General features: G+C 37.5%; 1 protein-coding gene across 1 annotated transcript in view; it reads left to right on the forward strand.

The window, feature by feature from the left end:
• Nucleotides 1–1,217: 1,217 nt before the first annotated feature.
• The window catches only part of LOC127434639 (dual specificity calcium/calmodulin-dependent 3',5'-cyclic nucleotide phosphodiesterase 1A-like), a 78,938-nt gene continuing 66,582 nt past the window's right edge, over nucleotides 1,218–13,573 (forward strand). Inside the window, exons 1-2 of the mRNA XM_051687524.1 lie at nucleotides 1,218–1,505; nucleotides 7,664–7,690. Coding sequence (XP_051543484.1) covers nucleotides 1,375–1,505; nucleotides 7,664–7,690 — 158 coding nt within the window. The 5' untranslated portion in view covers nucleotides 1,218–1,374. The remainder of the gene's footprint in view (nucleotides 1,506–7,663; nucleotides 7,691–13,573) is intronic.

The raw sequence follows: 13,573 nt of genomic DNA on the forward strand, positions 1-13,573 counted from the left end.
AATGTACAAATGTCTGCAGTATGACAAAAACGTCCTAAAATTTGAATGCTGATCAATGAAGAATTCAGCTTTCAGGATTCTGGCCGGGAGGCGCCCCCTTCAGGAAGACACATTTGTCTCTCATAGAATTTTTTTTAGCCAATTTCAATGAGCAAAATTAGACATTCTATACATCACCAACTTTTATTACTATAACTTTTATTTTTATTAAAATTCAAATGTGTAAGTTTGCAAGGCATAACAAATAGGACCCGATGAATTTAGTTTTTCCTAATTCTGCTTTGTTTTCCCAAATTCTGTTTTCCATTCTATTTTTTCTGAATTCCATGTTTAAAAGATTAATTATTATATTTTATCAAAATATGACTAATCAAATGAATTCATAAAGAGTTCATCAAATGAAATTATTTGATCATATAAAGTGCTACAATAACATCTTCACAGCTGAATCTAAAACAGTTATTTTTGTCAAATGAGCACAACAGAGAATCACTGTATAAATTAAAAACGTACAATACATTCAGTACAACAACACTTACAACAATACTTTATACCGTTTAGTTATTATATAGTGTTACAAAAAACGGTTAAAGAACGTTAAAAACGTGAGGTCACGTTTCCCCATCAACCCCTGACACAGGTCGGACAATATAACACTCACACCTGGTTGGACGATATAAAACTTACACCACCCACCCATATTTAGGTGCCACCCCAGACTGGTAACTATACCCTGCCTGCCGACCCCCCCCCCCGTGTAAAAATCCTGCCACTGCCTCTGCTTGACACTCCATAGAAGTCAATGTCTTTCTCCCTTCCTCTCTCTCTCTCTCGCTCTCTCTCTCTCTCTCACTCTCACTATCTCTCAGACACTATCATTCATACTCCAGAGACATCCTCATCTACTCATCCTCCAAGTCCTCCTCTTTCAACTTCTCATCCCTCCCTTTCTTTTTCCTTGTTCTGTCTCTCTTCTCCTTAATTTCTCTCTTTATTCTAATCCCAAAGAGTGCATCCTGTTGCATTGGTTTTATATTTCATTTATGTGCATGTCTACATGGAGCCAAGACTGTTATAACAGCGGTTGTTTAATCCCCTCCCCTCCTCCTCCTCGACCTCCCCCTGCCTTATATTCATTAGGGGGAGAGAGCGGACCTCTGCAGCTCTGCCATATGCGCTTCTCTCAGTACACCTGACCAGAGCTGGTGACACAAGCCCACAGCCACTGATAGAGAGAGAGAGAGACAGAGAGAGAGATAGGATGAGGGACGTGCTACAGCTGTCTCTGTGACAGACTCTGCGTCTGCTGCTGTAGTGATCGTGCTGAAAAAACTGCTTCTGCGTCCTTGCTGCGGGCCGGACACAAACTCGTTCATGTCGTTTTGCCTGGTTGACTTTTTCGACATGGAATCTCCCACCAAAGAGATCGAGGATTTTGAGAACAACTCTCTGAAGTATCTGCAACCAGAGCAGATTGAGAAGATCTGGCTGAGACTGCGAGGACTGTGAGTAGAGTTTAATAATTTGTGTCTTCTGTTTGTGTGCATGAGTGAGCAACATGTTTATGGATTTGCTATAGAATTTCAGTGGAAAAAGTCAACAGAAAGTGTTAGTGTTATAAGTGTTATAAAGTGTTATAAAAGACTAAAATAAAACAAAATTCATAAATATATCAAATAATAATAATATATAATATATAATATAAAATAACACATTAAGAATAATACATTACGGAGAATAAATAAGAGAATATGATGAGTAAAATTTAATCATTTAAAATACTTTATTATTAATACATTTATGTAATAACACAATGTTAAAAATACAATGTAATAAGTCAACCTTTAGTCAAGTCAACCTTTATTTATAGAGCACATTTAAGAATAACAGAAGTTGACCCAAAGTGCTTTACAGATCAAACAAACAAAATGATAGAGTGATATAAAAACAGATTGATTTAAAGTTAAATATAAAACATAATAAAATAAATAAAAACACTTAAAAAACAACATCATGTATTTATCCATTTCAAACTATTCAATGATCTATTCAAAAGCTACAGAATAAAAATACGTTTTTAAAGAAGATTTAAAAATGGCTAATGATGAAGCTGACCTCACATGGAAACAGAGACTGTTCCAGAGATTAGGACCTATCACAGAAAAGGCACGGTCACCCTTAGATCTATAGCGACAATGAGGAACCCTTAATAAAAGTTGATCAGATGTCCTGGGCGCTCTGGTGGGGGGAGTAAGGGTGTAGAAGGTCACTGATATATTGGGGCGCGAGACCAGATAGTGCCGTGTAGACATAAATCAGAATTTTAAAATCGACCCTGAATTTCACTGGAAGCCAGTGTAGAGATATACACAAATATTACTGTGATTTTAAGAATTATGCATTTCAAAGAATAAATGAGTTGAATAAAATATTCTCAATAATACACAATGTTAATAATACAGTTTAATAATACAAATTGCTATTGTAAAATACTGGACTTTTCATGTGTTAGTTGAGGCCGATTTTCAGTAGTTGCTGTTGTAATCTGACGCAGACAAAATTTGTGAAAGTGAGATTCAAGTCAGGGTTCACAGGTCACTTTCAATACAAGCATCCTCTTCATGTGTGGCTCAGTTCCCAGACACAAATGAAACCATTTCTTACATTAGAAGTGTTTTCAGTTTAGCACCATTTAAAGTGTATTCATTTGAAACCAGGCTGCAAATGGAACCAGCATTTTAAGACAGAATATTTGCAAAGTTTACGCATTTGAGAAATCACTTAGGGGAAATGTTATGTTTCAATGTTCTGCTCAAACTAGATCACATAAATAATCTGACTGAAACAAGATAGCAAGAATAGACTAATAACTGCATGCTGTTTTCCTTAGTTTAAGACTGAGGTTTAACACTGTTTGCCAATTGGTTCATTTCTTGCCTAACATAAAACTTTGCTTCATTAATTAACTGGTTTTGAGTCAAAAACAGTATTTATTATGACTGAATCAACTTTACACCAACAAAAGTATTTTCTCAGTTTCATATCGAGTAGAAATAGCTCCTTAAGGTAAAATCTGCAAATTTACACTTTTTACAGTGTGATAATGAGCATAATGTAGCGGAAAAAAAGCAAACAGCCCAGAGGAAAGACACTTCTGTTCACTGTCTCACAACTTTACAAGTGCTATGGAAGCATGAAACATTTGTATGTTTTGCAGTTTAGTTCCTACTTGCCAATGAACAAGAATAATTGCTTATTCTAAAGCTTTTGGGAAATAATGACCATGTGTGTTCTCACATCTGGATTTTATTGTTTGTTATTGAAGGGCTTGATCTGATTCCTTGCTATGTCATTCCACATTAACCCTCTCAATGCTAAACCCAGTCATATGCAGAAAAATATCCTCCAGTTCTCATCTTTGATTTATGACAGCTACCTTTGCCCTGACGATGGGGTAGCTGTCAGCCCAGGGTCCATGAACCCAGGTGGGATAAATCAGACAGCTGCTATTTGTCCTGAAACAATCTTTAGGGCCATCAATATTGTCATAACGCCAACGGTCAAGAGCAAGGCGAAGTGCAGAGTGGAATTCAACCAAAGGAAAGCAAATTTGTGTCTCCAGCTTTATTTCCCTTTTAAGCCGGTTTTATTGAGTTTATTAAGAATTTGATTGTGCCCCTGGCAGCAGAAATGAGACCGGTGTCGACACCATTGGTCACAGAGAAAACACACACCTATAAAAGTTTAAGAACGTAATAAATGGAGACACACTAAGAGATAAAACTGAGATCAAATGTGCAGAGAGAGAGAGAAAGAGAAGTTTTGGGAAAGAATTAAGTTTTGAACAAAGGGCAAGTGATGATGATGATGATGAAGAATATAATATAATGTTGACAGACAGGAAGTTTGGGGCAGAGGTTAAGGGTAGCTGTACATTTTCACAATATGTAAAGCAATCACACATTTGCTGAAAGGCACAGTTTACCCAAAAATGTAAGTTCTGTATAACTTTATTTTTTCTGTGGAACACATGTTATCTCTGTGAAAGCAAATAGTGACCAGGGGCTGTTAAGCTCCAAAAATGACTAAAAAGCACCATAAAACTACCATAAAGTAGTTCATAATGTGATAGCTTTGTGTGAGGAACAGACCAAAATTGAAGTCGTTATTTTTTGAAAATTATAAACCAAAGCAATTTTTTAATGAAATTTGTCAGAATTAGCCAAAACATTACATATGTTTGCCATCATAGTGTCCCCCACACTTCACAAGGAAACATGCAGCAACATATCAATGTCCTATTCGTCTCTGTTACTATTTCATACAAGTAAAAACAAGCAAGTGGTAGAAAATGAGAATTCACAAGTTCACTGGTTCATAGAGTCCTGGAGCATATTAAAGGAATAGTTCACCCAAAAAGGAAAATTCCCTCACCATTTACTCACCCTCATGCCATTCTAGATGTGTATGAATTTCTTTCTTCTGCAAAACACAAATTAAGTTTTTTTTTTTTTTTTTTTTGGGAGAATATCTTAGCTATGTAGGTCCATACAATGCAAGTGAATGGTGGCCAGAACTTTGAAGCTCCAAAAAGCAAACTGGTTCGCCGCGTCATCAGAGCGTGCACGAACCAACTGGCTGGTGTTTTTACAGACATTTTCAACCTTTCCCTCTCCTTGTCTGTGGTCCCCACATGCTTTAAAACGTCCACCATTGTGCCTGTACCAAAGCAATCCAAATCACTTGCTTAAATGACTGGCGTCCTGTTGCTCTGACCCCCATCATCAGCAAATGCTTTGAAAGACTACATCTGCTCTGTGCTGCCTCTCTCACTTGACCCATTGCAGTTTGCTTACCACAACAACCACTCCACTGATGATGCCATTGCATCTACAATACACACTGCTCTCTCCCACCTGGAAAAAAGGAACACTTATGTGAGAATGCTGTTTGTAGACTACAGCTCAGCATTCAACACCATAGTGCCCTCCAAGCTTGATGAGAAGCTCCGGGCTCTGGGCTTAAACAGCTCGCTGTGCAGCTGGATCCTGGACTTCCTGTCAAGCAGACGCCAGGTGGTTAGAATGGACAGCAAAATCTCCTCATCACTGACCCTCAACACTGGAGCCCCGCAGGACTGTGTTCTCAGCCCACTCTTGTATTACCTGTACACACATGACTGTGTGGCAACACATAGCTCCAATGCCATCATTAAGTTTGCTGATGATACAACGGTGGTAGGTCTGATCACTGACAATGATGAAACGGCCTACAGAGAGGAGGTGCACACTCTGACATGCTGGTGTCAGGAGCACAACCTCTCCCTCAACGTCAGCAAGACAAAGGAACTTGTGGTGGACTTCAGGAGAAAAGACAGAGAACACAGTCCCATCACCATCAATGGAGAGTGGAGAGAGTCAGCAGCTTCAAGTTCCTCGGTGTCCACATCACTGTGGAACTCACATGGTCCGTCCACACTGAGGTCGTTGTGAAGAAGGCTCATCAGCGCCTCTTCTTCCTGAGACTGCTAAGGAAGTTTGGAATGAACCACCACATCCTCACACGGTTCTACACCAGCACTGTAGAGAGCATCCTAACTGGCTGCATCTCTGCCTGGTACGGCAATAACACCGCCCACAACCGCAAAGCCCTGCAAAGGGTGGTGCAAACTGACAGACACGTCATCGGAGATGAGCTTCCCTCCCTCCAGGACATATATACCAGGCGGTGTGTGGAAAAAGCTCAGAGGATCATCAGAGACTCCGGCTACCCAAGCCATGGGCTGCTCTCACTGCTACCATCAGGCAGGCGGTATCGCAGCATCAGGACCCGCACCAGCCGACTTCATGACAGCTTCTTCCCCCAAGCAATCAGACTTCTGAACTCTTGATCTCTCACGATCAATATACATCAGCACTGCACTTTATTAATCTTATTATCTCACACTGGACTGTTTTAAATTATATTCTCTCTTAACAACACACTGGCAACTGACTATCAACCGACAGCCTGAATGTCAGTACAGTACAATACAACCTACTGTATATTTTATTTATACAATATATACTATTTTTTTTTTAATTGTATAATGTGTATTCTATATTGTGTGTATTTGTATTCTATATTGTGTGTATTGTATACGGTATATTGTATATTATTATTTGTATATTGTGTTGTGTGTAATTATGTGTATATTAGATATGTAAATTGTGATGTGTATATCTGTTTATTGTAAATTGGTATACGTCTCATCTATGTCTCATCACTGTCATGACTGCTATGTTGCTCGGAACTGCACCCAAGACTTTCACCCACTATTGCACTTGTTTATATGGTTGTGTGACAATAAAAAGTGAAGTGAAGTGAAATGAAGTGAAAGCACATAAATTCAGCATAAAATTAATCCATATGACTCCAATGGTTAAATCCATGTTTTCAGAAGGATAGGTGTGGGTGAGAAACAGATCAATATTTAAGTATTTTTTACTATTAATCTCCACCTTTTACCAGCCCAGACTAGTAGGTGGCAATATAAACGAAGAATGTGAATCGGCAAAAAACAAAAGAAGAAAAACGTGGATGTGAAAGTGGAATATATTTATAATAATAAAAAACTTAAATATTGATCTGTTTCTCACCCACATCTATCATATCGCTTTAGAAGACATGGATTAAACCACTGGAGTTGTATGGATTACTTTTATGCTGCTTTTATGTGCTTTTTTGAGCTTCAATATTCTGGTTGCCATCCATGTGAATTGTATGGACCTACAGAGCTCATATATTCTTCTAAAAATCTCTGTGTTCTGCAGAAGAATGTCATACACATATGGGATGGCCTGAGGGTCAGTAAAAGATGAGATAATTTTCATTTTTGGGTGAACTATTCCTTTAAGGTAAACGTATTTGGCATGCTGTCCATAACGGAGGACTGGGCTTGAGCTCTGGGATCCCTCCCTGGACTATCTGACTAAATTAAGAAATAGAAAGACAATTTTGAAATACTGCAATTGGCTTAGGTGTTATGAAATATAAAGATGGGGAGGTGGATGGATGCCGGAAGAATCGTCACCGGTGTGAGGGATGCAGCCACTTATATCCTTGGCATATGATTGGCAGGTATAGACTTGTGTTAACTGGTGGTTAGGCATCTTTGAGTGTGTTTATATACACATTCTTACAATGCTTGGTAGATTTGTGGTTGCTTGATATATTTTTGCCCATTCCCCAGATTTTGCATTGCATGTAAACACCTTATTGTATTCTTATCGGATTATCCAATGAACATGTTGTGTGCATGACTGTTCACGTTTTGACGCTAAAAGTTTTCTTGTGTTTGTCAGATTTTTTTTTTTAAATAAGCTGATTTTTAAAATTGTTATCAGCATATTGGTGTGCATGCAAACTTGTTCACTGATGTAAAACCTTTCGCAACATGTCTTTATGCAACATGTTTGAATATAGGCAAGCGCAGATTAGATTTGAGAGCTACAGCAGAATGAACGATTTTCAGTACATAACGACTTTTTGGTCTGTTCCTTCTCTGATCAGTGTGAGCAAGTTGAAACAGTTGTAGTATAGTTGTAAAACAGTTGTTGTGTTGTAAGCAGTTGTTTGTTTAGTTGTAAACAAACTGAAACTTCTATATTTTGTTGTTTTTCAGGCGAAAATATAAGAAGACGTCACAGAGGTAAGATACTCACTCAAATCTGGTGTGTTTAAACAGAAAATGTTGTTATCTCGACATGAAACACGAGCAAGGCATTGAACTCAGTGAATAAAACTGTTTGCAAACAACATGTCTCTGCTGTTTTATTTTCTGCTAGAATTCAGTTGAAATCAGAAACCAGATGTGTACCATTTGGTTTAAGGCCAGCAGATCCACATCTGTTGTACACGGGTCCGGTTGCATTTTCCTGATGTTGTGTATGTTGGAGAGAAAAAAAGCATGGCAGCAGTGTTTCATTACTGGGTGTCAGTAGGATATAAACAGCAATTTTTTTTATTACAACAAGTGAATGGAGCGCAGTTGGAGATTAGCATATGTGAACCCTTACAAAAATGTATGGTGGTGGTACCATGGAACAATGATTGTACAAGGTGGTAATACTATGGATCTTTGATATATACCCTAGTACTAAATGATTACCATATTCATATTAACATAGTACTCTAAGGTGCTTCAAAGAGTACTATGCGATAACCATTGTGGTAGTATTGTAAAACCTTGGTATTACTATTGTACCATGTTTTTCGGATATACAGTATACTGTGTTAATACCGTGGGTAACTGGACATGTACCATTGTAATAACAAGTTTTTTATATGCAGGATATATACTGTATATATGTAGCATGTTAATCCTATTATTTTTATTTTTTTTATTTTTTATGTACCATGATAGTACCATTGGTATTATTGAAATTCCTTGAAGTACTATGTAAATACCAAGTTACATGAATATGCAAGCTATTTGGTCCTACGTTTTATATAAAAAGTACCATAGAATTACCATCTGTTCCATCATGGTAACATGGGACCAGTGCTTTTTTTGTAAGGGTAAGTCTACTAATAATTGTGAATGTGTGTTCTATCTCTCTGTGTGTAGGGGTATGTGTGTCGTATTTGAGTTTGGGTGACACACACACACCCACACACAACACAAAAATAAGAGCTAAACACTTTCCCTGCTGACATTAACCAGAGACTATACAAAGAAGAAGCAGTTACAGGTCATTAATGACTTTGATCCAGACACGCATGCACACACGCATGCACACACACACACACATACACACACACATGTTGGTTCGGCTATCTTTATGAGGACTCTCTATAAACATAATGATTTTTATACGTACTATCGATTCTATCCCCTAACCCTAACCCTAAACCTAACCCTCACAAAAAAAAAAACTTTCTGCATTTGTACATTTTCAAAAAAACATTGTTTAGTATGATTTTTAAGCTATTTTAATTATGGGGACACTAGAAATGTCCTCATAAACCACATTTATAGCATAATACCCTTGTAATTACCAGTTTGTAACCTAAAAAAAATTCCTCGTAAATCACCCAAACCTGCAGATGCCTTTCCTGGCCTTCACACTATGTCTTTTCATGTATGAGAATGTCTGGGTTTGCCAGGCTTTGATGGTTTGGCTGGGTAATGCTACAGATGTGAATGATTGTGTGTCTGTGTGTGCATGTGTGTGTGTTTCGACAGGGCTTGTGGGAGTTTTGCTTTATGGGTCCGTTAAGGTTAAAGGTCATGAGCTGTTCAGACATCAGAACATATACATCATTGTACATCTGAGCAAGTGACATTTTTTTTCTCTCTCGATGAAGATTTTTTTTCATTGCGTCTCTGGGCAAAAGGCCATGAAGTTTGTGAAGTTCAGATGTTATTTTTAGCCAGATCAGTGATAGTGAAATATATATATATATATATATATTGTCTGTCTCATAGCAAGTATATATACCATACTAATATATAGTATATATACTGTATGTATATCATGCCACGGTCCAAATCACTGAGATCACATTATTTCCCCATTCTAATGGTTGATGTGAACAAAAACTGAAGCTCCTGACACGTATCTGCATGATTTTATGCACTGCACTGCTGCCAGTCAATTGGTTTGAGTATTTCTGTAACTGCTGGTCTCCTGGGAACTTCACACAACAGTCTCTCAAATTTACTCCGAAAGTTGCCAAAAACAAAAAAGATCCAGTGAGCACCAGTTCTGTGGACAGAAATGTCTTGTTGATGAGAGAGGTCAACAGAGAATGGCCAGAATGGTTTGAACTGACAAAGTCTACGGTAACTCAGATAACCATTCTGTGCAAATGTGGTGAGAAGAAAAGCATCTCAGAATGCTATTCTGAGGAGATACGGGTTGGCGCTGTTTTGGTGGCACGAGGGGGACCTACAAAATATTAGGCAGGTGGTTTTAATGTTGTGGCTGATCGGTGTGTGTGTATATATATATATATATATATATATATATATACATATATATACATACATACATATACATATACATATATATATACATATACATATATATATATTAAGCGTGAAAAATTCAAATTTCTCACGGTTCGGTTTGTATCACGGTTTAAGGGTCATGGTTTCGTTACGGTTCTGTATTTGCTTTGTTCAGAAAAAAAATATATATTACTGCCAAATTCAAAGAATACTCTCTTTGGTAAACACTTCAACCAGTTTGCCCTTAAATAACAATCATTGTCTTACAACAGTAACCATAGTTTAACCATGGCATTTGTAGTAAAATCATAATAACCACAATATAAACATGGTTACTCTCATGGTTACAATATATAGTAAAATCATGGTTACTATATAGTAACTACAATATTTTTGTTATAAATCCATGGTTAATTGTATCAAAACCATGATCTCTGTTCAGAAAACCATGGTGACAGCAGTCATGGCTACTACAATATTACTATAGTAGAACCATGGTTAATTTTCATCAGGGTCCTTAACTAAAAAAAAACATTTTAACTTAATACCTGCACTATTACGCTACATGCATCAAAATAAACTGCTCTTCAAACTCATCTCAATATTTATTCAATATTCGGAAGCTGTACATAACTATAAAAGGAATAACCTTGCTATTAAAATGGATAGGAGAAACGATGTTGTGATATTGCAGCTCGGGTATTTTAATCATACTTGGATATATATACACACAGTGTATGCATGTGTCATTGTCAAAAGCAAGAGTGACGTTTCTCAGGCAAAATACAGCTCTGGTGGGGCTATTGGTGGCAGCTGTTTAATTTGACATAATTATCACCATCACTCCATTTCTTCACACAATCTCATGGGAGGTCACGGGCATAGCACTGGCATGCTCAAAACACCAAAAGACCAAATCCTCCCTAACCAATTGTATCCACAATCCCTTTGTTAAATGCAGTACCATCCCCTCAATTAAAATAGTATTGTTTCCAGAGAAAAAGGCAACAAAAGGCAAAGGGATGTGTGACGTGGTTCTCGACTGGTTTTGCTTAAAGGAATAGTTCACCCAAAAATGAAAATTCTCTCATCATTTACTCACCCTCATGCAGTTTCAGATGTGTATGACTTTCTTTCTTCTAATGAACACAAACAAAGGTTTTTAGAAGAATATCTCAGCTATGTAGGTCCTAACAATGCAAGTGAATGGGTACCAAAATGTTGAAGCTCCAAAATGCACATAAAGGCAGCATAAAAGTAATCCATACGACTCCAGTGGTTTAATAGATGTCTTCTGAAGCGACATGGTAGGTGTGGGTGAGAAACAGATCAATATTTTAGTCATTTTTTACTTAAATTCTCCTCCCTGCTCAGCAGGTGGCGATATGCACAAAAATGCGAATCACCAAAAACACAAGAAGAATGTAAAAGTGGAGATTTATAGTAAAGAAAATGACTTAAAAATGTATCTGTTTCTCACCCACACCTATCATATCACTTCTGAAGAAATTAATTTAACCACTGGGGTATGGATTATTTTAATGCTGCCTTAATGTCCTTTTTGATCCTTCTGAGTTCTGGTCACCATTCACTTGCATTGTATGGACCTACAGATCTGAGGTATTCTTCTAAAAATCTTTATTTGTATTCTGCAGATGAAAGTCTGGGATGGAGTAAATTATGAGAGAATTTTCATTATTTGGGAACTATCCCATTATGGGCCTAGATTTTACATTGGACATCAAATGGAGACCCAGCACAGAGCAAAAATGTGTATTAATATTACCATGAACTGCATTTGATTGTTTGGTTTCTAAATGTCTTTTGAATTTTGATGATGTCATACTCTCAGCAGCCAATAATTCACCACATAAAATATTTTGTGGCTGGCACAAACCATGTTTATACTCTTTGCAAGTGACTTCATAGTTTTTTCTTGGCTTTTGAGGATGAGGTCATGTCATGCAACCTGTCAATGTCGGCATCTGCCTATTTTGGCTAGTTCTACCAAGTGACTTAGGGCCAAATTGTAAATTGTTGGTAGAGCACAGTCTTTGATGTCAACAACAAAAGATATATGAAGTGTATTTACTCCCTTTTAAAAGTTGATAAGCCTATTTATTTAGCTATTTAACCTATGCACAATTTTATGGTCAATTGCATATTATTATTTGCAATTAACATTTTTATAATCTACTGTCCTTGAAGTGAACAGAACAGATTTTTGGACCACAACCCTGCAGTTGACAACCACAGCTCTAGGGAAACCAAATTGAGGATAATGGGTCCACACTTTACTGTTTAGTTGGGTAGCACAGTTTCTTGCCATTTTTGGATGGTTTGGTTTTCCATGAAGCTCATAACTTAATAAAACAGACTGTGTGACTACAAAGAAGGATTACTGTGTTCATTCACAGTGACTACGGTAACATGGACACCAGAAAGCAGCTTATTGTGAGAAAGTGGTTTATTGTGAGGAAACAGCGTTCCCGTTTACATGCACAGTTTAAGCGGTGTACTCTTTAATCCCATATGCATGTGGCTCCGTCAGTAAGCAGCTTTTTCCACAGCAACGTAATTTCCTGCGACGCTTGTGTAAACACACATGGCATCCGAGAAAGACTTCACTATTTTACTCTCTGTTGATTCGCTTTATTTCTGTGTTTGTTTCTTTGACTTACTATTGCGACCTGCAGCTGAATTGTGACGCAGTAGTGGAGGTTTTCCTCTGACATAAAACTCTGGGATTCCCCCCAGTGTATGAGTGCATATAAGCAGATGTTAGGGACAGTCGATATTTTACATTCGTGCGTATAAATGGGTATAGTTTATTGATTTCCCCACTGTACTCCCAGAAATGTTTAATTCTTTCCACTGTGTTTACATGTTGTTGGGCTCCATCCTATGATGTTTGTTTTCCTGGTCTGTTCCACACACACACACTCTTCAAACACCTATCTGAACGCCGCTTTTTGTGTTTACATGAGCACACTAAACCGCGTTCTCTGAGAGAAACCTAGGTGTGTTAAACCGCTTTCTCTTAATCCCTCAAATGGCGTGAGGAAATCAGTGTTCTTGTTTACATCATGTTTTTGAATGCTGTTTTATGCTAAAACCCTGGAATAAACCGTTTTTTACACACATTTTTGTGTCCGTCTGCATGTCTGTCTGCGCTGTTTCTCAATTATGTTTCTATGTAAACATTCGCTAGACAGATGTTTGTGACAATTGTGCCTTGTCGTCTCGCTAGTCTTTTAGCTCTTTGTAACTTTATAAGTCTATTATTCAGGTATTATTAACATTCTGTTTTACTGTATTATATGCACGTCTGGTCAATAAGTCACCTCTCTTAAAAAAGTCAGAACTCTTTTTCATAATTAATTGAGCACACAGCATTTTTGTTGTAAACAAGAGGACTTTTGTCCACTCTAGTTATGTGATTTTAAAGGTGGCTGGTAAGGTCTAGTTCTCCATTAAGCTGTTGAACAAACCACAAGCTGTTGAACTTCTCAGATATAACTGAAGGGATTTGAAGAGTTTGGTCAGTGCACAGTGCTTTCGAAGAGATTGGATGGTAGG

Source organism: Myxocyprinus asiaticus, chromosome 44 (assembly GCF_019703515.2).
Source record: "Myxocyprinus asiaticus isolate MX2 ecotype Aquarium Trade chromosome 44, UBuf_Myxa_2, whole genome shotgun sequence".
NCBI classification, from domain to species: domain Eukaryota; kingdom Metazoa; phylum Chordata; class Actinopteri; order Cypriniformes; family Catostomidae; genus Myxocyprinus; species Myxocyprinus asiaticus.